The sequence below is a fragment of the Hippocampus zosterae genome, chromosome 13, assembly GCF_025434085.1.
Source record: "Hippocampus zosterae strain Florida chromosome 13, ASM2543408v3, whole genome shotgun sequence".
Taxonomy (NCBI): domain Eukaryota; kingdom Metazoa; phylum Chordata; class Actinopteri; order Syngnathiformes; family Syngnathidae; genus Hippocampus; species Hippocampus zosterae.
The window spans coordinates 5,878,684-5,903,126 of record NC_067463.1 but is presented as its reverse complement, the minus strand read 5'-3'; the positions used below and the strand labels follow the sequence as shown (position 1 = coordinate 5,903,126).

The window sequence follows — 24,443 nt, the reverse complement described above, 5'->3', positions numbered from 1 at the left end:
GTTTCGTATAGTGCATGGAAGAATATATTTGATAGTCCTTGACCCTGGGACATTGTTATTTAAATTTTTCGGATATATATTTTCATGCTCGCAATCAAATAAATAAGCTGCATACCCGATTGGAAAGTCCACATCAGCGCCATGATCAGTCATGTGGTAGAGGCCAAACTTAGCCAGTTTGACGTTGCCCTTGAAAGAAATGCCTCTCATGTTCACATCAGCTCACAAAATTCTTACATTATATTTGAATTAAGCATACGCGTAACGTTACCTTGCTATCAAGGAGCACATTGTGTACACTGAGGGCCCTGTGCACCATGCCGTGTTTGTTCATAAAGGCCAGGCCTTCCAGAACCTCATAGGCAATCTGCAGAACTCTCTCTGGGCTAAACACACACACATTTGTGTCACAGACACACTTTGACACCATCAAGGTCTGTCATCATAATTGATTTGAATGCCTTTACTGTAAAATGTCATTATAATAAAACAACAAAATGGCCATAGTATTCCATCAATAATTATTCTGCCACTCCTTAAATCCCCTGTTGCTAGTGGACCATTAATATGGATTCTGCCACAATTCCAACCTGATTTTGTTTCCCCGTTTTTGGAAATCACTCAGACTGCTCTCGTGGTGTTCGGCAACGACGATGAGTCGTTCTGTAGGAACAAGAGAAGAAGGAGACACGGGTGGGTATGGCGAGTGATAATCAGTCATGTATATTCCATGGGTTATATTACACAATGCATACCATGCTTCCCTCTGGAAATGTCCACATACTGGCAGAGTCTGGGATGGGTGACGGTCTTCAGGATCTGGAAGCGTCCTAATATTTTGATGGAGTTGGGTGTCAGGGGAAGGCCGTTGCTGCCGCACACATCATGGGGGAGCGCTGAGGCGAAGAATGTAAAAGCCCCCAACTGGGCATCCTTGAGGGGCTGCATCCTGTATTATTATCATCCGGGTAAAGAGATATCACTTGGGTTTTATCCATCAGCCATTGTCGAACCGCTTTATCCTCACGATTTACTGTTAAATGATATCCCAGTTGGCATTGCGTGAAATTGACTGCAGTTCCATCATCATTAGTTTTTCTTAAGAAATGCTGCCATGGAACACGCATATGATATAGCAAAGTGACGGGTTTAATTTATATTATAGAGAGCACGTTTTTATGGTTTCAACAAAGAATCATTCTATCAGCATAGTGCAGATTGATGCTGCAATCTATAAACATCCGCTGAACACATCTGACATGTAGTTTTTTATGGTTTCAACAAAGAATCATTCTATCAGCACAGTGCAGATTGATGCTGCAATCTATAAAAACCCGCTGAACACATCTGACATGTCGTTTCCCGGTAGGAAACGAAGAAATAAAAAAATATCCACATTACCTACGAAAGGTGTCTGTGCACTCGCTTCGGCTGCCCTAGTGTGTGGACAGATGGTTTAAATTAGCAATATTTTAATTTATGAAGTCGGTTGTTATCGCCCAAAAGGCAAAAACGTGATCGGTGACGTCACATTTGTGCGACATCGCGTATTGAAAGCGGCACTAGTTCACACAGGAGTTTAAGGCATAATTTCGGTTATGAGATGCAAAAAAAGAAGATTTGACGTATGGTGCTCACCACTTCTTTTTTCAACGCGACTATCAAAATGTCCGTTTGAAATAATTATTAACCGGCGATTGGTCCGGCCAGATATAAAAACAATTTATATAGCATGTAGATAAAAACCAACAGATGCCATTCGTACCTCCGGGTGTTTTGCAGCTCGTCATTGTTGGGCCTAATTTAGCATCCGCGTGTCTGCCTGCTTTAAATTATTGTTAACATACCTTGCCTGTGAGTGTCAAGCCCCCGCCGACGCTGGCTTAAACGTGCAGAGGTGAATGCCAAAAGTCCATGTAAGTGTAATCTTTTTTATGGGTTTTTTTTCCCTCTTATTTTGTCAAAGCAGTTTTGCTAGCAGTGACAGCTACGAATAACGGAATGCCTTTGAAACTGTTTTGTTGCTTTTGGTTGACAGCTACGTAGTACATTAAGTACAATACTGTATTCTCTGTTCTGTAATAGGTTGATCATTTATATGAATTCCTGTCTCATTGTGATTTGCCTGTTACAACAAAAGAGCTTAACCTGGCATCACAGATCTCGAATACATTTGGTCCCTTTGAGTTCTCCACGCTTTCATGTTGAAATGCATTCATATTGACAACGCTCACAAGTTTACAGTATTTAGCAAACACGCTGTCATAAGAACAAAAAAAACCCCATGAGAAATGGGCATGTTTTAACTAATATAACCAACACAGGCAAGCCAGTCTAAACTTACTAACCATTAATGGATCGTCGTATCGCTATTTTTAGAGTAAAGTTCCTTTCACCTAGGGTGGCGCTCTGACAGCACTTTTGTATTCGTCACGCTGGTGTACAAGATGCAAACATATTTTACTGTTTTGCATGAATACGTTATTGACAGATGGAATTCATCTTTGCGTGCTATGACATGTTTAAATGCGTATCCAAATTAGTTCAACGTTTATGTAGGGCCAGTTTAAATTAAATCAAGAACGACAACTCTCAGCTGCAGCGCTTAAATGTTTCTATTTTTCCTTGTATTTCTTTTCATCTTGGGCCAGCTTTTGATTCCCACCCCTTCACGTTTAATCTTAGAGAGCTGTACCCTTATTGAAAAACGTAATAATTGGAAATAGACATGTTTTTTTTTAAATCTGATTTCAAAGTCCAACTATATCGTCATCCTTGTAAATTACTTCAGGACCATCAAAATTCTGTTCCACTTTCGGCAGTTTATTGTGCTTCATTTGGGATTGGCTAGTTAATCGTTTCTTTCTCTGAGCCTTATGGACAGAGGTCACCTTTTTCTCACTTGAGGTGTCCAGCCAATAGTGAGACAGAGCTTGCCACTGTTGTTGCTATTTGCACAAGCAAAACAAATGATGGGTCACAAAATGAGTCATGGCGTCGTGGGGACGTGATGACTTTTGACCAATTGGCAGTCTACAGTGACCAGTCTTTAGGTGCTGTGTTGCTTTTTGGTACTGCAGAGTACGGATGTCCCGATCCCATTTCTTTTTTTTTTTTTTGGGGGGGGGGGGATGCTTCTATTCTTTTTGTGAGGATTAGGTATTCAGGACCAAACAAACAAACAATTGATGCCTCCAAACAGGGTTCGTGATTGCGTGTAGATGCCCCAAGATGGCCGCAAAGCACTTAAATTGGAGATGATCATAAAGCATCTAGCACAGGCATGTCCAGCTCCAGGCCTGGAGGACCACTGTCCTTTCTGTTTTCCAGCTCTCCCGGCTGCAACACACCTGATTCAGATGATCAGCTCCTCAGCCAGCTCTGAAGCAGCATTAGAACATTCCTGATTATTTGAATCAGGTGTGTTGCTCTTGGGAGAGCGAGAACACAGGCAGGACAGCGGCCCTTGAGGACCGACTTTGGACACCCCTGATCCAGCACGCATGCCATCATGAACCCATGTTACATGAATTAATGCATATAGTAACATTAACATTATTTTTTTTTCAGGTTCGTAGCTCGCTCCTTGTTCAAAATGTCAAATCCCAACCCATTGGTGAGGCTGGAGCAGCGAGCTGCAGAGGCCGACCAGATCATCGAGTACCTCAAACAGCAAGTCCAGCTGCTCAAGGAGAAAGCCAGTAAATGCTTTCAAGTCTACAGCATATAATCAGCCGTATCATAGCCCAATTGAGAGCCCAGCCTTTGCTATACGTATTTCACCCAGTAGTGTGTTTGCGTTCGTGCGGGAGCACTTCCTACAATTTGGAGATATTTAGGCCGTTGCGGGAGACGTTAACAAGAATTGACCTCCTTGTAGGCATCCAGGCCAGCGTCAGAGAGGAGAAGAAACTGCTGGTGGAAAATGCCAAGTTGAAGCAGGACATCGAGGACTTGAAAAAACAGCTGCTGGACAAAGAGAAGAAGAGAGGAGGTAAAGTCAAGTCTCTCTTGGACTGACTGTTCAGCTCGTTCATTTCGTATAATTGATTGTCCCCAAAGGGAAATTTGTCACGGACACTCAGCTCATCCTGCAGTTCACAGTCGGTAGCATCATAAACACACCAGGCGATACGCACCACACCAGAAACTAGTTACACCCACATCAAGGCTGACTTAAAAAGGAGTCTCGGAATAAATAAACAACTTCACTACAGTACACGCCCCAATAAATATTTGCATTCATCATCTTCATAGACGAAGGGATAAAAGAATGTTTGTAACGGTCCAGCTTGCCTTCAAATCTCCTGCCAAATGGAAGAAGCTGTTGCTGTGGGAAAAGAAGTTGTTTTTAATTCAGCTGTACATGTTATCGGTTTGGTGATCATGGGAGGGAAAACGTTTTCAAATGACTTCTTTTTTGTTTATCACAGACACCTGCTATTTGAGCGAGGGGATGTAGACTTTTTATATCAACTGTAGGTTCCCATTCAGCCATTTTTCTCAAATTGGGAGAACCGATGCGAGCCATTTTTGATCGTTTGACTAATTTTTGAAAGCGTAGAGAAAATTGAATTCCGCAGCTATATATTTTAAAAAAGTAAATTTCTACCTTTCACCTTTCTTTAGTAAACAGCAGTTGAACATTGGCAAGTTTCTTGAAAATACCCGTTTTGAAGAAAAATACTAAGAACCTTTTGTGAAAGACTGCATTTCAAGCAGAACTTTGATGCATTACTTTTTTTTGTGCATTTGTGATACCTCAAATGTCTAAACAATCCTTTTCTATGGAATAACAACATAACACAAAGAATGGTCCTTTGTTTGCAAAATAACACTTTATTGCAAGAAAAACACTACACTGATTCATGAACTTTATTCTTTATCTACTCACCACCACACTGTTTTTGCACGCCACCTCGTCACGTGTGATTGCGAACTGTATAACACACACACGCACAACGTGTTGACCAAGATCTGATCAAAGCCACTCCTATCATTTCAGTGCTTACAGGTATTTATCATTCTCAAAGCCTTGATGCATACAGAGGAGCTGTGCAAAGCCCTTAAATTGATCTCAACGGGAAATAATGACCGCCAAGTTTTGAGGGACACTTACCTGGAATGTTTCATCCAATGATGAAATCTTGTTCTTTCCTTTTTCCCTGCAGTGCAAGACGTTGCCATGCCATCAGTGCAAGTCTCTGAGAAGTCCAATGCCGCTCCTCCCCAATCCGGTGGTCCTGCGCCCTGCGTCACCCCCGCCGCCGCCGCCCCTGTCCAGAGTCCTCCCTCTAAAGACGACAGCCACAATAAGAAGAAGCCGGAGAAAAAAGGTGACGGATGGCGCACATCAACATTCCTCCAGTTATTAATGCTTTTGAAGTGGCGACACCAAGTGTGCTCGACACTGAAGCTATTAAAAGCAGCCTTTGAAATAGTCGGACACAATCAAAATAGGCGTTTCATATCAGGTGTTGATTGGTCGTATTTGAGGCAATGGCAAAAAAAAAACCCTCATCATAAGTTTGTGATGAATTTATGTTGTTGCAAGTGTTTTAAATAAGTTTACATTACAGAGAAGCCACAGCTGAGTTTCATTAATCTCCAGAAGGCCTTTTCGGTAACTCTTAGCATCGAGATGCTTTTTAACCAGGGGTGCCCAAACCTTTTGGACCGAAGATCTACTTTTCGATCAACTAACCTCGCGGGATCTACCCTCACCGGCATGCGCGCGCATGCGCGCACAGACGCACACACGCACGCGCACACACACACACACACACACACACACACACACACACACATGCCATGATGAGAAACAGCCTGAAACTGAGGCATACGATGCACTTTTGCTGCCTGTTAACTATCGTAGCTCACACGTACCGTTTTAAAGTGCTTCCCTGGGACCTCCTAGATTCCTATTCTTTGAGAATAAAGACGATAAAAGACAGAGCGCAACAGCTCTTATCAGAAGCTGCAATTACAGACTCCTGAGTGCTAACAACTTCCGGTGACATAATCCCGCGCCACCATAAATTCAAGATTTACCGGTACATGCTTTATTTTATTTTTTAAATATTTATTTTGTGAAAATGAGACTGATAGGATGATTAGGGTGCAGCATACATTAACACAAAAATATAATAATAAATAATCATATTACTAACATGTACAAAGACACACAAATGGTTATTTGTTTTTTTCACCTCGACACTCCTCGGATCTACTTCGGACCTGTCTTAGATCTACCGGTAGATCAGGATGGACCTAATGGGCACCCCTGTTTTTAACTCATTCACTCCCAAAGACGTTTTTAGACGTCTTTTGAGACTTGGTCTAGAATTGGGTGGGACTGAATGAGGGTGGACATCCGTGGCAATCTTGACTTAATTGGAAGAGCGTCGATCTGTCTGTCTTTTTTTTTTTTTTTTTTTTGGAAGGAAATCAGAGGTGAGGTTGACTTCTTTGGTGAAAATCTCCCAGAATGTTTTTGAATAAACATTTCCTCGAAACCTGCGTTGAATGTTTTTTGGTGAAATTAGCATGTAAATATTCACAGATGCTTCAGTCCGTAACACATCGGGGATACAGTCGAACCTTCCAAGTGGAATACAATGCATTCCGTTATGATGGATGACTTCAAAGTTGTTCTAAAAATAGATGTCTCAAAACAAGTGATCTCATCTGTTCTTTCCTCGACTCATAAAAATGTTCTTCATGCCGTAGGTTATGGCATTTTTCCTCGTTGCAATCACGCGGTACCCTGCCGTGATGGCGGTCGCAATTCGTCGACATTTAAGGAAAAAGCCCTATTGGATAGAAGCCAAATAGTTTGGCTTCCACTGTACTTGTAAGTCAGAATTTGCGTGGCAATTTTAAAAAAAGACTTTGTTTAAAACGCATAGAGAAAAAGCCTCAGCAGATGGCGACGGCCAGTCAGGACGACGCCACGGTGGACGTGTCTCGGCTGGACCTCCGCGTTGGGCGCATCATCACGGCGGAGAAGCACCCGGACGCCGACAGTCTCTACGTGGAGCAGGTGGACGTCGGGGAGCCTTCACCCAGAACGGTGGTCAGCGGGCTGGTCAAGCATGTGCCTCTGGATCAGGTACACAGACACACACACACACACTCCCTTTGAACCGAAGCTGGAAACGATGTTAATATTGCTATATCATTGAAAGGAGTCGTAAAGGGTTTGACTTCTTTTTTTTCCTTCTTCTCCTGTTTCGGGACAAAAGAACCTTAACGATGTTTTTAACTCTCTGGTGCAGATGCAGAACCGCATGGCCATTCTGCTGTGTAACCTGAAGCCAGCCAAGATGAGAGGGGTGACGTCCCAGGCCATGGTCATGTGTGCCAGCTCGCCCGACTTGGTGGAAATTCTCGACCCTCCAAATGGTGCCGTGGCAGGGGAAAGAGTCACTTTCCAGGGCTTCTCAGGTCTATTCTTCTTTTCTCTCCTAGTTCGCCCAAAAAAAATTTGAATTCTCCACCTGCGAGTCTCCACAGTTGATTGGCTGATACTGCAGCTGTCTGAAACAACACAGCAAATTCGTCGTTCAAATCCTCTGTTTTCTTGAGAACAATATCGAATTGTGACCGTAAGAGGAAAACAAAATTTGAAACAGCTGCATCCATCATGATGATGGTTTCCTGTCAGTCACACAATTGTTTCTTCTGACCACTCAAAGAACAAGAAAGATGACAGCTTTCCCGGTGGTCCGTTTTTTGCTTGGGAGTGTTTTGTGTTGGGTACAAAGTCCTTTTTAAGTTGTTGTTATTTTTTTTTTTAATTCACACTAACCCTGTCCATTGAATCCTCATGTTGCCCATTGCTCAGTCAAACGTTACAAATGCTCACAAACACATGAAATGTGACGTTAGGTGCTGCAATCTAAGAATCGCTTTTTCGCTCTTGTAGGTGAGCCTGACAAAGAGCTGAACCCCAAGAAAAAAGTGTGGGAGCAGATTCAGCCGGACCTGCGCACAGACGGCGAGTGCGTCGCAACCTACAAGGGGGCACCGTTCGAAGTGGCCGGAAAGGGATTGTGCCGGGCCCAGACCATGAGCAACAGTGGCATCAAATAAAAAGATGAGCTTCCCCCCCCCCTCCCCCCGCTGATAAATCGAAGTGAAAAAGCACTTGAAGGGCTTCAATAAAAGTTTTTATCATCTTCCTAATGTGAGTTCTTCTTCACAAGTGGGGATTAGGGTGATGTGCAGTGGTTTTACGCCAAACGTCCATCCGTGCTTTTTTTCACTGTCGAGTCGGAGGCCAGCCCAGCTGTCATTGGGTGAGAGGCAGTTTTTACTTTGTTCAACAGCCAATCACAAGGCACATAGAGACAAACCACAATTTAATTTCAAACATCTTTAACGTCTTTAAATTTTCAAACGTTTTTAAAGTCTTCAGTGAGCATTACACGCTTTGTTTTGGAAATGGCAAACTCCGCAGGAAAGCTAGAAATTTGATCCCAGAACCTTCAAATTGCCAGGCAGACATGCAAGCCACCTGTCAAACATAGCTTTAAAAAAAAAAATCACTTGTGCTTTTGTTAGACTTGGTTTATGTGCTCTTACATTTTTCTTGGTAAAAAAAAAAAAAAATCCATCCGCCACACACGCAATTCAGACGTGAAGAATCTGGGTGGTTGCTGTCAGTCACAATCAGGGGAGAGCTCCGCCGCAAAAGCAAAAAAAAAACCCCAAATGTTTTTTTAAGTGGCCATAGTATTTGTTAAACTCATGAATATACCACAAAGTATCATCCCAAAACACTATAATCACTTTTGAAAGTCAATTTACATTACCCTTAAAAATAAATGATTTACCGATCTGCTCCAAGACTGGAGGTACCAGATTTCTCAATAGTAGTGTGCAAGGGCAGGCTACGGACAGAGTCTTTGAGTGTTTTACTAAGTTCCACACATTTAAAATATTTGTCACGGTTCACTGCAGATTTGTGCATGCGCTTGGTAAAAGATGATGAAGCCAGCAGATAATTGTTAAAATGAGCCCTGCCGCTCAGCAGCTGGCGAGTGACATTCAGTGGATTATAAGTGTTCATTCACTTTGATGACTCGGGAAGACGTTGTAAATCTTACTTGTCTCAAGTGAACCCCAAATGCCCAAAATAGAAGCAGAGTAAAGTGTGAAATGATGCACTTTTCCAGGAGCTATCAGACAAATGGTAGAGTACATGTCCATCTAGACTACAGTATACTAAAATATTTTAAAATAAATTCCAAACAGTCATGAAGCCGTAGGGATACGATTTGAGATACCTGAAGCTATTAGTAGTCTTTATTTTGAGCCGGTGTCGTAAATCAAACTTCCATTTTGTCTTCAGACTTTCTGACTGCTTTTTGGGTATATCATCTTGTGGCGTTTCCCTCATATTGTCAAACTTAAAAAGACCCAAGCATAAAAACAGTCGGATGCCTATTTTAAAGTAGACATTTCATGCATTACCCCCCCCCCCCCCCTTCCCCCCTTTACAATTCAAAACAGTTCCCGGGTGTCTTAGGATGGTCAAAATACCCCAATGGTCATGCCGTCAATGCTGTTAGCAAATGCTAATCTTGTGAATCCAACCGAAATCAGTCCAGCTACGCTTTCCTTCCTTTTTTTTTTTTTTAATAGTCTTTCAGACAGTGACTGGCCATGGCTTGAATGTGGCAAATGTTCACCTAACCTAGTGATTGAAAAGGTAATGAAGTCACACATTTTCAGCAATGTTAATTTTTCGCTTCACACTGTAGAAACTGGTCCTTTTATTCCACCGGACCATTTTCTCTAGCGTGTTCAAGACCTGGAGGAGGAAGCCAATTCCAACGATGCTACACTACCATTCTAATAACACATACCAGCAGAGTGATGACCAGGATTCAGTAGCTTGGAGTCATGCAGATTTATTTCCCTAACAGGTCATCTAATACAGACGTCTGTTCCTGAGGTTCCCTAACAAACAGTCTAGACAAGCTGCACCGCCACTGGACAGACTCGTCACCCTCAGGTGGACAGACAGAATATATTACAACAGATCATTGTTTATTCATGAGCCTAGACAAACGCGGATTGGTCCACGCATTCTGGAGTCCGGTCTTCTTGGTGTTTCCACGTATTCTGGTCTTCTTGGTGTTTCCACGTATTCTGGTCTTCTTGGTGTTTTCCCGCCACTGCCCGCGCAGCAGTGGCCCGCACAGACGGCCGTTATGTCACTCCCTTGGTGTTTTTCACTGAGATAAAGAACTGCCGTTATGTGCGTTACTCCCTGAGATGAAGAACTGAGAGAACATGTCTGTTATATTCTTACACACTGAATAAAGAGCAATAAAGCGTGGTTAACATAAGCAAAAGCATAAAATGAATTATTCCTTCAACACGCTCCAGAGACACCTACTACTTTGTATACAACTGATTAAAAAAACACACATTTCCTTAATATGGCCCCTTTGAAATAATATCAGACATGATGATGACCACTTAATTGGTATTTCATCAGTGGAAGCCAGCATTTATTTGCATGGCTGACACGAAATTAGCATCGCTAGCTAAGGTCCTTGTAACCTGATGCTCATTGTTGCTATTCTCAAAACGTATGGTTTAAATTACTTCTCTTTGTCAGAACAGTGTAATTGATTTTGAGTCGACTCCAAACCAGCAAAGATGATTAATAGATGTAAGTGATTAATAATTCAACCGAACTCCTAAAAAACAAAACAAAAAACAGGATTTGTGATACAGCCAACCCTAACCGTTTTGCATAATGTTGAAATTATTACCCCCAGAATCCTGCCCCACATGATGTATTTTCTCATGGGAAAACCGCACAAGTCAGAATTTAGTTTGTCAGTGGGCGGCGGGTGGGAAAACAATGGAAAATGGTCAACAGCATTGTTTGAAAAATATTCCAAGCTGGACAAACATATTTTGAGCAGAGAGCGCTGATGGAAAGACAAACCTTGGCCCGACCCGCTCTTGGCTGCACTTCAAAGAGAAAAGCTTGCATACTCTGTGTGTGGCTTTGTGCTTTGCCACACTTTGCAATGACCAACACGATCCAGGCGATTCTAAAGTGCGTATGACGGGCACCGTGGGACATCGTAAAGCCTCCGTCAACGTGTCTGCACTTTGTCTGAGGGGAGCAATTGCCCTCACCTTTGTAGATGCACCGACTAACATGCCGTTTGTAGGCTTTACTTTGCTGTGATGGGACTGCAAATCCAATGCGAAAATATAGCAAATACGGGATTATGCTCTGTATCCTCTTGTAGGGTTAAAACCTATCTCAGGGATATTTTCTTGAAGAGAGATCAATTTGTCCCACGTCCTCAAATGCTGTATGGTGCTTGATTTGGTTGCTTACTTGCTTTGGTCCACCATCTCTTCAACCAATCACAAAGCAGTCCCAATTTGGGAAATGGGCCTTTGTCAAGTCCTTACTGACGACTAAACTATCACCCCGAAAAGATAGTTCAGTCCACTTTAACCAACGAGTGAACTCGAAATTGCGGCATCGGAGCAGTCATCCTTGGGTTCTCCCAATCGGCCCAGTTAAGCGGACATAATTTCTCCAAGGACGTCCAAATAATTTTAATGCAATAGCAATTCTGGCATAACCACCATGTGCGGACCTACATGCCATGGAACCCCTGGGATTTTTTTTCCCCCGATGTTGCAGTCTGGCTCATTGACAGAAACAACCGCATTGAATTGAACTCATTTTTCCATTGTTTCAAACGGACATGCACTGCTTCCACTAACATGGCTGCAAATAGAGCGGCGCCAGGTTAGAACAGCCAAGTCAGTTGTTGCCTAAGGGGACATTTGGTTGCTCTTTTTGGCGATTTTACCAACCGCTCTTGCAACTATTTTCCCCAAAAGTGACAACATGGGCTGAGAAAAAGGAGCCGTCACAAGACACAGATACTGGTGAACAAACTGTCAGTAACTTTAGAGACTTGGTACTTCATTCTGTAACTAGATCTTGGATCTGATCATGATCCAGAATCGAACCTCTGGTGCTAATCTGAATTGGGATGCTAAAGGTACTTGTTCTATACATCTGAAGAAGACACTGAAAGAGTCCACCTAGGCCACCGGGGGGCATAAGTGTCCAGCCCCACAACTCTTCAAAGATGAGGTTGTGTTTGCTCACTTAACAGCTCAACGTTTTAAATTGAGCTGACCTTTAAGCGTTCCTCTCCCCTCCACCCTCCATTGACATCGGAGCTGATCTGAAGCAGCTCATGGGGAATCATTCACTACAGCAGCCGTGTTTCAGAGGATGCCGGAAAGCGGGAAGTATTACGTGTCTTTGTAATGACCCCGCTGTCGTCTTTGGGCTTATCAGAGCCATTCATTAAATGGACGGACGGGTTCTTATCAAAGTGATGAAGTGGCGACTGGGAATGGAAGACATAACGAGTATGACTCGCAGAAGTGACCTGGGTTGAGACCCTTCTTTTCATGTATGGATGAGGTCATTCATCTTTCAACAGTCGCGTCTTGGTGATTCAGACAATCGTGTGTGTCTCAGGTCATTGTGAACAGACCGACTACATATATCTATAGATATATATATACATATATATGAAGTACCGGTACATTTTTACACACCACAGAGATGGGTGTAGTTAACAATCCTATCAAATCATTTTGAAAAATTGCAATGTATAAAATGAGTTGGCAAAATCAAAATCAAGCCTTTGTCTCCGCTCTCAAATCGTCTGTGCATGTCCGCTGATTGCTTGAAACCACAATCTAGTTAAAAATGGATGCTACATTCTGTGCACACTTATGCCGTTACATCTCATGTTTGAGCAGTGAAAATATATCCTCCTATATTCTACAGTGGCGACACAGTCGAAAGGATTTCCATGGTCTGACTGGAGGCACTATCCAACATGTAGTTTTCGAGCTAACGGACATCTTGGAATCCTCTTGGCCGGCGGATGAGCAGTAAGGAGTTGGGAGTTTAAATTGTGTTCTATTAATGGTAGAATCCAGAAAATGTGCCATCTAGCTCGCTGCAAATGTTGGTAAAAATGGTTCAAGAAATAATAAGTAACTCTTAATTGCTTCCGATAGCAAGACAAGATAAAAAGTTTTTAATGGTGTGGGGGAGAGGTAACTCGTGCCGGATGCCCAAATGTATCACTGGGCCACGATTTAGACTCGACCCAGAAATTTGCAAAGCTGAAAATGTTGAAAAACAGATTACCGCCATAGTTCCACAATTCAGTACTCGATAGTTCTCAGTCTTTGCATGTTTTCAGCGTTTATCTTCAATCATGAGTAATGCATTTCGAAACAAACCCTCTGAATTTGAGTTATACATGTACCGTGTAAGATCTGTATTCAGATGTTTTGTATCTTGACAAACTGACTTGCGGTTGGCTCTCAAAATCACCAACTAGCAACTTGGCGATGGTACGTACAACAGGACAAGGCCGAGGATCAAAGCACTTCAAAGCAGCCCAAGCGATGAGCTCAAAAATTGCTGTTGTCCGTCAGGCACAGTCACCGCTGAAATGTTTTTCAACTTGGGGCGGGGGGGAGTCTAGTACCTTCTTTCAGGTGTCTTTTTGAGTTGGGGAGTTCAGAAATAGTCCAGGCTCTGAGGATTTCTATTGTCCTGACCTCATTCCTTTTCTAAGAAATACTTTCATGATGTGATTAAATACTTAATCACATCTTTTAGACCGCCTCCTTTTGATTGGAAGGAATACGGTACTTTGGTTTCATTGTCCGACCCACGTGACAGCGACATTTTCTATATTTGGCACTCTTCATTCCTTAGTTTGCCACTTTGTGGGTCATGCAGAATGGAGACTAACATTTGGATTAGACGGTGCTGATAGCAGAGTCACTGATAATTTCTTGGCTTCTATTTTAGGAATTTTTATGTCTCGTGGCAACAGTATCGTGAAATGAAATTCTCTGAACAAAACAGCTAAAAACGTTACACATGACCCAGCTTTGTACAAGGTCTGCTTGTTCTAGTGTGGTGTGATTGTGTGCTTGTTGAATCAATCAGCAGGACGGATGTCAAAATCACCACTCAGCACTTATTTTATTTCTGTCCGAAATGGATGACTGGCATACGTGGACTGAATATTTTTAAACTTACTTTTGATATATAACCCACTTCTTTTTTTTTCAATGCTTGATGCACTCTTCTTTCATGCGCACGCGGTTGCTATCCGGGGTCCCCGCCCTGTTGCCCTAATTGCTCTAATTTGGCTGACTGTAAAATAATTTTCCAAAAGCACCCAAGTAGCAGTTAGTCGACTCGACTGAAGCGCCGAAGAACTAGTTGACTCGCGGACTAATCGGTTTAGCCTCCCAATACCAACACCAAGATTTGTAACTGTTTTACTGAATTTGGATCGTTCGCTCACCACTCGCAATCACCCTCATAGGTGTGGCTTCTTTTAAAAGGAGAAACGCCATAAACTTGAAAAGTGCAACATAAAAACAAAAAACAAACAAAAAAAACTATCAACCGTTTTAGCGGGTCAATCCAAAATTTGAAAAAACATGTTTAAATCTTTCAATGCCAAGGACGTTTTTTCAAGTTCTTTTTAGTTCACTCACAGATAGATACGTATTTATGTGTTCTTTTTTTTTGTTTTCCACGTTGGTATTGTTAAGAAGGGTCTGAAAATCGCTGGCAACAATTGTCCATATGGTTAATACCGATTTTACCATGGCAACAGTTTGGATATAGATTGCTATAATTTCTGATGGGGAAACAAATATTTACGAGAATAGATGACTCAAAGCAAAGAGTCATTGCACAGTCTGTCAGTGGAACCCTCAGAGCGATAAAGCCGATGACAGTTCTTTTTCATGTTGTGACCCTGTTGACCATCAACTGATACACATGGCTAAAGGCAAAAAAAAAACCTTTGGTCCAGCTGTCTCCCCGGGCCATGACTGACTCCTGGGACAAAACAAAACCAGCACCCCAATTATTGGATCAGGTCTCCCAGCTTTTGTTGTGGTGCTTTGAAGGATGTTGTTTTGTTTGTTTGAGAAATTACTAGTGTCCATCCGGTCTAAAAAAAAAAATAGGACATTCAGGGTTCGAAAATGGAACGGTCACAAAGCCGTGACAACGCCTTTTGCCACTCTTTTACCTTTGCACTGCAACCTGACCCGCCGTCTATTTTAACGTTGTATTTGGCTAAGCGTCGCCATGGGACACATTGATGCGCATCCTTTTCGTCGTATGCCATTCCCATGCATTCTAGTCTGCTCCCGACAAGGCGTGGACATTTTTACAACATCTCATCCTAGCATAAAAGGCTTTTGAATATACATTTCATGATGAGAAATAACCTTTGGGTGAGCAATGGAGCCAACTTTGGGGCTTGTACGGGGTTAAAAGTGCAAACGGGGTGGGGAAATATAACGAGCGACATTAAAATGTGATTCAATGCAGAATCTTTCCGTTTCAGATTTTTTAAAAATTCTAATTAAATAACATTTTGTGGCCAGCTGTTCCGAGGTGAGACCGAAGCCATGTTGACGAAAAAATGCCCTCTCCACCTCAAAAAAAGAATACCGGTACAATAAAATACAGTGACTTTAAAATCTAAATTAATCAAAAACGACAATTTCATTTAGAAGTCATCTTCAATACATTACCTTTAAAAAAAATAAATGGCTTCCGGGCCCCAGACTACCCCTAAATGGTGGGATTTTGCTCGTAAAATTTGAGAAGTTGAAAAGTACATTTTTCATTTACTGTCGCAATCTGCCGTCATAAAATTGTGCTTTTTTTCTTTTGTTTGTTAAGTATAAGTGAAAATAAAAGTAATTTGCTCATCGGTTTACAGTATGCGCCTCGCAATTTTCATTTGAGCCCCGAAAATTTCAGGTTAGGTGGCATTTTGCTCCAAGTAAAAAGAAGCGAGTCTAGAGCCCCAGGCTTACATATTAAAAACAAACAAACAAAAACACCATTTAGTGCACATCAACCTGCACATGCGCAGGAGAATCTCACAATTTCCACTAATAACCCTAAATTTATCTCATCCCCCCCCAACATAAAACATCTCAGTTTCTCAATCCAGGTGTGTTACTTCAACAGAATTATTCAACAGTAATGATTACTTTCAGGACACTTTAGGGCTTTGTCACTAGTTTCTAGCATCTTGCAGCACTACAAAGCAGCAACAAGTTTTTCAGGAAGTATCTAAAAATAGGATCCACAGGGGAGTGAAGAGGGGACATTTGCAAATAAACAGGTGTTCAGCATAGTTGACATGTTTGATTTTTTTTTTTTTTTGTAAATTACTAAATCTGAAAAATTCATACAACTACAGACAATGAATAGAAAAAAACAGGCAATAATAGACCTCTGTGCCCTATTTTTCTTGACAAATTTTCAGAAGTAGGTTGATGTCATGCTCTCCCCACATTCAATGATTTGGGCCCAAAACCGTTTCGACTAGTCGTCTGTCCCTTCCCCCAACCACCAACTGCAACCACTCTCACTGAGGACTTCTTCTCCTCCCCCTCCTCTTTCGACCAGCTCTCATCAACCCAGTCTGTCACCTGGTTCCTGCCTGTCCGTCACAACAGAGCAGGTGAGGAACCAACTGAGGAAGATGAATGTGAGGAAGGCAGCAGGTCCAGACAAGATCAGTTCCCGGCTCCTCAGGACCTGCTCTGACCAGTTGTGTGACATTCATTGTTTAGCACATGTTCAACCTGAGCCTGAAGCTGGGCAGAGCTCCACAGCTGTGGAAAACTTCGTGCCTGGTCCCAGTGCCCAAGAACCCCCACCCTAAGGAGCTGAACAGCTACAGACCGGTGGCGCTGACGTCTCACCCGGTGAAGACGCTGGAGAGACTTGTCCTCGCCCACCTTCGACCACTGGACCAGCTGCAGTTTGCCTATCAGCCTGGCATCAGCGTGGAAGACGCCATTATCTACCTCCTCCACTCAGTGCTGTCACACTTGGAGAAGGCTGGGAGCACTGTGAGAATCATGTTCTTTGATTTCTCCAGTGCCTTCAATACCATCCAGCCCAACTTACTGGGAGGCAAACTGCAGAACGCCGGTGTGGACCACCATCTCACAGCATGGATCATAGACTACCTCACAAACCGGCCGCAGTACGTGAGGTTGCAGAGCTGTGAGTCGGACAGGCTTCTCTGCAGCACTGGAGCGCCGCAGGGGACTGTTCTGGCTCCATTCCTGTTCATCCTCTACACCTCGGACTTCAGACATGCCACTCCAAACTGCCACCTTCAGAAGTTCTCCGATGACTCTGCGATTGTTGGCCTCATTACAGAGGGGGGCGATCGGGAGTACAGGGGACTCACAAAGGACTTTGTGGACTGGTGCCAGCAGAATCTCCTTCAGATCAACCCTAGGAAAACTAATGAGTTGGTTGTGGATTTCTGCAGGAAACAGTCCTCACCAGCACCGATGAGCATCCAGGGTATGGACATAGAGAGGGTGACCTCCTACAAGTACCTTGGTGTTCTTCTGAACGACAAACTGGACTGGTCTACAAACACGGACACCCTGATTAGGAAAGGACAGAGCCGACTCTTCCTACTCAGGAAACTGAGGTCTTTTGGGGTTCAGGGGTCACTCCTTAAGACGTTCTATAACTCGGTGGTGGCCTCGGCCATCCATTATGGCATTGTCTGCTGGTCAGGCAGCATCTCAGCCCGGGACAGAAAGAGACTGGAGCGACTGGTCAGGAAGGCCAGTTCTGTCCTGGGCTGCTCCCTTGACACTCTCGAGGAGGTGGGCAACAGAAGGATGCTAACTAAGCTAAAAGCTATGATGGACAGTCCCTCCCACCTTCTCCAGCCCGCCCTGACAGCACTAGGTAGCTCCTTCAGCCAGAGAATGTTACACCCGCACTGTAAGAAGGAGAGATACCGACGCTCATTCCTACTGACTGCTGTCAGGCTGCTGAATAGAAATAACAATAATAATAATAATAATAATTAAATGATGTGATGTGTGTGATGTGAAAAACAATTGTAAATAGCACTGCGATTTATCCATTTTGTATTTATATTGCACTTAATTGAACGGTGTTTGTTTGTTTTTTCTTCTTTCTTCTTTCTACCCACATTCTTGCTGCTGGAGGCTGTAAATTTCCCCAGTGTGGGACAAATAAAGGATATCTTAATCTTAAGCTTTGCAATTTGGTAAAGGCCGTTTTTCTCAGAAACATACTTCTGATTTGGAGTCGGATGGGCATATGAGTCATGGTAGGATTTTGTCAAAGTGCGACAAGTCTGAACATGGGTACTTGCCACTTTTTCATGCATCCCGTTATATTAGACATGTCCACCCAATATCATGTCGATGCGACAAACTGATTTGGGGTGATTTTTTTTTCTAACTTGCCACTGATTGATGGGCGTTGCATTCAAAATCCTCACAAGGATAACACTCACTAGGACACTTTTTAAGAAATTAAATCAACATTTTCAATCAATCATTTTAAATCAATAAAACAGTCAAAACTGCTGAGTTTTTGAGAATGTGAAATCTTTTTAAAATGGTGATTTATTTATCCTAAGAATGGTTACATGCCTCAGTTGGAATGTTGTAGAATGTAGACGATGTGCAGCTTCAAAAGTTTGGTGAAGGTTCTCACATAAGGTGGTACAGGCATATGATACATTTGATGAAAGGAACCCATTGTAGTGTGTTTGAGAAGGCATTTTCTTCATGTGACTTTTGTTTACTCTGGTAACATAATCTGTGGCCATGGCGGAGATAGCATCAATCCAAGGGACAGCGTCATTGAGATTATCTTCCCAATGAGCGGTGAGGCAAGACATCAGTGACAGTCTAAAGTGTGAGTTCAGGAAAAGTGCACGCGGACATTTATCATAGTCTATCACAAAATGACAGAGATAAAGGAAACACGTCAGCTATGCTACACTGCTATGTTTTAGCTCATGCTGAACTCTAAACATAGGCGAAATAAGAGAATGATGAAGTTTATCCATTATACAGATTGTGTGAAGTCATTTCTCAGGTAAATAGCGCACCATTGTCACTAATTGAGGGGTTTTAAGTAAAAGAACTAGGCTAACTAGCCGAATGCGGGAATATTAGCGGGCTAGCAAACTGCGGCCTTGGCTAATGTTGGTTGACTGAAGGGATTTCAGGCAAATTTGCTAATTGGCTAGTTACCTACTAGAAGGCAGCTTGTTTGGGGGATCTTTTCAGTCAACTAAAAAGTACTAGTTGTCCAAGAGAATGATTTAACAGGCAATAATATATGTATATATATTTAAAAAAAAATATATATATTTTTTTTGAAGTTCATCCGTGATACAAAGAGTCTTGTTACGCCTCAAATTCTGGTCTAGTGGAAGGGCATTTGATTTTTCCCACATGATCTGTCTAACAGATGAAAAAAAAAATCCTACTAAACAAAGAATTTTAGAGTAATTTGACGACACAGTGGTTTGGGATCACTGATTGTCTTCCCAGCATTAATAAATCCTTCACTTAGCCAGTAGACCCTTTTAGTCCATACTTGATTTATTCTTGCTATATCATTTAGCTTTTTGGTAATGATGCTCCAAAGACAATAGACCTCTCTTTGTGCTTTCTGAGAAGAGCAACACACTCACAAAGTACTTGAACTGTCCTCTTTCCAATAAAAATATCTTTTACATAAGCCTCGTCACATTAAATGTTATGTGGGTATTCTCCTTAGTATCCCGGATTAGCCTAGCAAGGTCGTACGGTAGGATGCCTGGTGCCAGACACTGAAGACATTCAACAATTGCATTTTCTATATAAGCCAACTTTTTTTAGGGGAAAAAAAACGTATCTCAATATAATACTTCATGTTGCAAAAACTACAAATGCGTTTTAGGATACAGTTTCTGACAAAGTATCATGTAAACTGCCATTGTCTATATCTACTCTGTGGGAGGACGCCAACAATTGGTCAACTGGAAACATCAAAGACAATTTACAGCCTTGAACGGACCTTATTTACATGTAAGAAAAACATATTGGGTTTTTTTTTTGGGATGAATGTCAAAAACGATTTATATTTATTCTACAATGCCATTAACATACGAGGTTAGCACACATAATTTTTTTAAAGTCTTGAGTGAACCTCTATGTGAATTTGTAAACATTATGCATGATTCAATCTTCACTTAACCCAAGTTACGTTTTTCATGAGCGAAGCGACAATTTCGTTGAAAGCACACCTAGCGTACATACCAAGAGACGCGCCAATCAAATATGTTTTTGGTGAACACAAGATATGAATTCTGCACTGAAATCTGATGTCGGGATCTTCAATGAAACAAAAAGGTTTTTAAAAACTAAGACGATTTAATAAACGCAGCCTTCATTGAATGCAACGTACGTCTTTTGTAAACATCAATGACAATTTCGTCTGAAATTAAGTATCTCGTTTTGTGAATTTCAAAAATAGTTTCGATTCCATACTAATATTACTTGACAGTCCATGACAAAGAAATTTTTGTCGTTAGTTCAATTGTTTCTGTCCGGTGGCAGGTTGCCAGACTTTATCCATCATAGACCAACAACCGATCCGATTCAATCTACTGCTCACAAGCGGTGAGCTGAAAAATATATTGCAAGTGACATCACAAAACTACTTTCAGCGAGACGTAGTTGAAAAAGTCATTGTGAATTGACGCACCACATGAAAAATGGGCAGTGACAGTCACTGATGACTCTTCACGTATCACGTTGTGGTAGCAGCAAGATTTTGCTTTACATCCAGCGACACCAAATCAGGAGGATCAAGCTTCCTGATACCTCAAATCTGTTTTCAAAACATGTTCCCACTTTTGCTGAGCTATTGGATCATTTGAACCACATGAAATGAAACCACATGTGGAAGGAGGGGGGTGTGGGGGGACATGTATTTGCTGGAGCTGTTAACAAATCATAGTCACATCTGAAACAAGAGTCTGGCTGCACACTGCCTTTTTTTTTTTTTTGTAAGTCCAAAAGACAGGAAACGCCTGGTTTAATCTTTAACAAGGCGTTTTATTTGAAGAGATGCTCAACTGTCCAACGTGTAAAATCACCATAAAAAAAATAATAGCGAGAAAATGGAAGCAAGGTGCTGGAGATTTAGTGGTGAGAGTTCGGGGGTGGGCAAACTTTAGTGCTCGAAGCCCTCATTTGATTTTGAAAACAAACTGTAAACGTGTTTGCTTATTATTCAAAATTAGTTATCATAAATTTGACGATCAGTCCATAAAATTAAACTATCTAACATTATTAATTTGGGCTTCAGACTGCACCTAACTGGTTGCATGTGGGCGGGTGGGTGCAATGGCAGTGCTAGCACGGATGGCGCCATGTATGTGTACAGAACATTCCACGAGATATATAATATATTTTTATCCCAAGCTCAATTTACCAGTATAGACGGGCCAATATCGCCTATACTGCTGCTCGATTTCCGTGTTCAACTGCAAAAATGATTGCCTTAAGTTTGAACTCTGCGTTGTCGGGATGTCCCGAGGAAGGAGCCATTTTGGGGGTCGACATATTACCGTAATGACCATACACAAGATGCATCGGATTTTAAGGCGCGCTGTGAGCTATTCAGAAAATGGAAGGCTTTTAGGTGCGCCTTTTAGTGCGGAAAATACGGTACTATAAAAGGGACCATCATGCTAATGTGAGGCATACACCTCCATCTGAGTTCCCTTGTGTGTCAGACTGGAAAAGTGAATCGACGGAGGAGGCAAAGCGCGTCTCCAGCCTCGTCTACGGCGTCCCTTTTGTTGTCGCTCGGGAGGAGGGGCTGTTAGTCAGAAAGTCGTGGACAACAATAGAGTCTGGTCTACTGAAAGAGATGCGATGTCACAACAGTGGAGTCTGGCTGGGTAGGGCCTTTTATTTATTTATTGATTTATTTTGTGAATGGACTTTGGGGAAAACGAGTGAAGCTCCACTTCCGCGCAGATGACATTTGAAAGAGTGACATTTCCATGTTACTCATTCACTGCCGCCTCCCTGACTGCACAGATGCTGCACAACCCTTCAGGGTGGGTGGGAGTGAGTGAGCATGCTCTTCACGAGGTTGTGTTTATGTGTGCGTCTGTGTGTGTATTTGCTGTCACCGCTTGGATGTGTTGAAAGGTGCACAATGGCATCCGGTATCCAGTTTATCTGTTTGACAAATGTGACTGGGACAAATGGCCTCATCACTTGTGGTCGACACAGACACACACACACGCAAACACACACACACACACACACACACACACACACACACACACAAAGTGTATTTAAAAGACGAAGGACAAGTCAAAAATGTTCTTTGCAATACAGTGGTACCTCTACTTACGAAATTAATTGATTCTGGAAGAAATTTATTAACTAAAAATTTTTGTAAATTGAGACTCGTTTTCCATGTAAATGCCCTAATGCGTTCCAAGCCTCCCCAAAATTCATAAATGTTTTCGAAAGCATAAAAATGCATCAAAATATGTAACAAATACATGTTACAATTAGATTATTGCACAATAAATGAGAGTTGTGCATTCGGTAAAAAACGAAGAAGTATTTAAATGGGATGTTTCTATGTCGGATAGGGTGGTGAATTAGCATACATTCGCACAACATGAAATCTAAATGGTTTTCACACTGAAATCTCTGCATTTTTATTGAAGTACAAGTTATAGATAAAAATAAAAAAGAAAAGAAAAAGGATATTGAGTCGATAAAAGATGATTTAAGGCGTTCAACATCAGCTCAGAGTTGTGAGGCATGACTGCTCTTCCCTGGCACTGGTTCTCATCGCCTTTTTCAAACATTTTTCGACCGGGGAATCATTTCAAGCCTCACCTCCAGTAAAAAATAATAATAAATAAAAATTGAGCAACCAATAAAAGAGCGTGGCGAACTTCGATCCAGGCCTTGTAAATCAAGCCCCGATTGCTGATCAAAGCGAAGCTGTGAATCTTCCGTGACGCATCCCCGCATTCCGTGTTAAACACATTCACATGGTGCACTTGTTTGTTGTGTGCATTTCCAGTACCATGCTCCGTCCCGCTTGACGCCACGTTCATTTCATAGTGCTCCCTCGGGACACGTCCAAAATTGGATAGAGATGGTTTGGCATATGCTCAGAGGAAGGTCGGCCACACTTGTAACACAACTTTTAGTTCTTTATTTATTTATTTTTTTTTGGGGGGGTGGCTTCTCATGCCTTGCTGAGTCAAAACGTTGTCAGCATGTCAGATGAGCTTTTCTTCAGCTTATCCGAGGCACCATGATGGCGCAGGCACCATGATGCCCGCAGGCACCATGATGGCGCTCGCCCTTTCTCCTGAAAGACTGTCACCCTCACCCAATGAGCTGATGTTTTACGTCATCACGTTAGAGTGTCTTAAAGTTCGCAACGTGACACACAGGGCAGGATTTTTTTTCCTCTCCCCGGGCTAAAGTGGAGATTGACTGACAGAAGGGTGGGGGTGAAAAAATATTAATTTCATCTGCTACTCTGGGAACCCTTCTCGGATTGGCGGATAAATTCCGATAAGATGCCGTAATTCTGAAGTCGACATGTCAAAATGAATACGATTTCTTTCCAATGGCATTTGCTCTAAAAACTTGAAAGCACCAATGGCACATTATTCATGAGAACAGCAGTTAGGGCGATAGAATAAGTCATCTTTGTTTTTCATGAATTGTCCCCCCCCTGTATTTATTAGTTATGGAGGCATTTCAGGTGCGTAAATTCCACAAAGATGGCAGCTCATACAAAGATAGTGAGGAAACGAAGCAGGAAGTGTCTAAATTCACATTGTGTTGCCACGTGTCAAAAAGCACCAGCGGTTTTATTTCTTTTTTTGTGTCATTCAAGTCACACAAAGCAGAGCTGTTATGCAGATGTGAGCTCACCGAATTGTTTGTCTCACTCATAACTTGCGCATGAAGTATTTGGGTGTGCTGATGGGTCCGCTTTAAAACCTCAATCGGGAACGTTTCTCTGGTAGAGATAAACACACAAAGCTTTGCGTCACATGTTTTGGAGAAAATATGGAAAATATGTCACGTCATGTTGCGCAGCGTTCTAAACTTACAAATTGAAAAACATAAGTCTTTCATAGTCCCGTAGGGATTTTATCTTTTCTCGTGTTGGACTTGGTTTTATTGAATGGAAACAATCTTCCTTTTGTGTTTTTCCCATGATGCTTATTAGTTCCACCTGTCCTGTCCCCTGCCCCTTTATTTTGTGTGTGTTTGACCAATCATCTCTTCTGATTCTGTTTAGCAGTCATTATCAGATCTTTTGTCCATGTTTGTAAAAAGTCTTTGCTGTTGCGTTTGTAAGATTCATGACTGTCATGCATGGAAAACATATGTTAAATGTAAAACCGCTAACAGCACGCCGATTCTTAACCTTGATTTTTGAAATGTAA

At 42.1% G+C, this 24,443-nt stretch overlaps 2 protein-coding genes across 4 annotated transcripts in view; one reads left to right on the top strand and one right to left on the bottom strand.

Moving 5' to 3' along the window:
* tbck (TBC1 domain containing kinase) overlaps positions 1-1,685 on the bottom strand; it is a 29,197-nt gene extending 27,512 nt beyond the window's left edge. Inside the window, exons 1-5 of one of the 3 annotated variants that reach the window (XM_052084465.1) lie at positions 1,402-1,685; positions 756-949; positions 591-663; positions 272-386; positions 116-189 (exon numbers count right to left, since the gene is read on the bottom strand). In XM_052084465.1, coding sequence (XP_051940425.1) covers positions 116-189; positions 272-386; positions 591-663; positions 756-948 — 455 coding nt within the window. In that variant the 5' untranslated portion in view covers position 949; positions 1,402-1,685. The remainder of the gene's footprint in view (positions 1-115; positions 190-271; positions 387-590; positions 664-755; positions 950-1,401) is intronic. The other 2 variants (XM_052084463.1, XM_052084464.1) reach the window with 2 other exon arrangements.
* Positions 1,686-1,750: 65 nt separating this feature from the next.
* On the top strand, positions 1,751-8,183 carry aimp1a (aminoacyl tRNA synthetase complex interacting multifunctional protein 1a). The gene is made up of 7 exons (XM_052084510.1): positions 1,751-1,916; positions 3,571-3,701; positions 3,881-3,994; positions 5,172-5,336; positions 6,909-7,111; positions 7,278-7,446; positions 7,928-8,183. Coding segments are annotated over exons 1-7 (951 nt in total). The 5' UTR covers positions 1,751-1,914; the 3' UTR covers positions 8,095-8,183.
* The last annotated feature ends 16,260 nt before the right edge of the window (positions 8,184-24,443 follow it).

Excerpts from the sequence above, each read along its gene's own strand:
- aimp1a (XM_052084510.1), top strand. Across the intron at positions 3,995-5,171 it reads CAAAGAGAAGAAGAGAGGAG|TGCAAGACGTTGCCATGCCA; the intron begins GTAAAGTCAAGT and ends TTTTCCCTGCAG. Across the intron at positions 5,337-6,908 it reads GAAGAAGCCGGAGAAAAAAG|AGAAAAAGCCTCAGCAGATG; the intron begins GTGACGGATGGC and ends TAAAACGCATAG.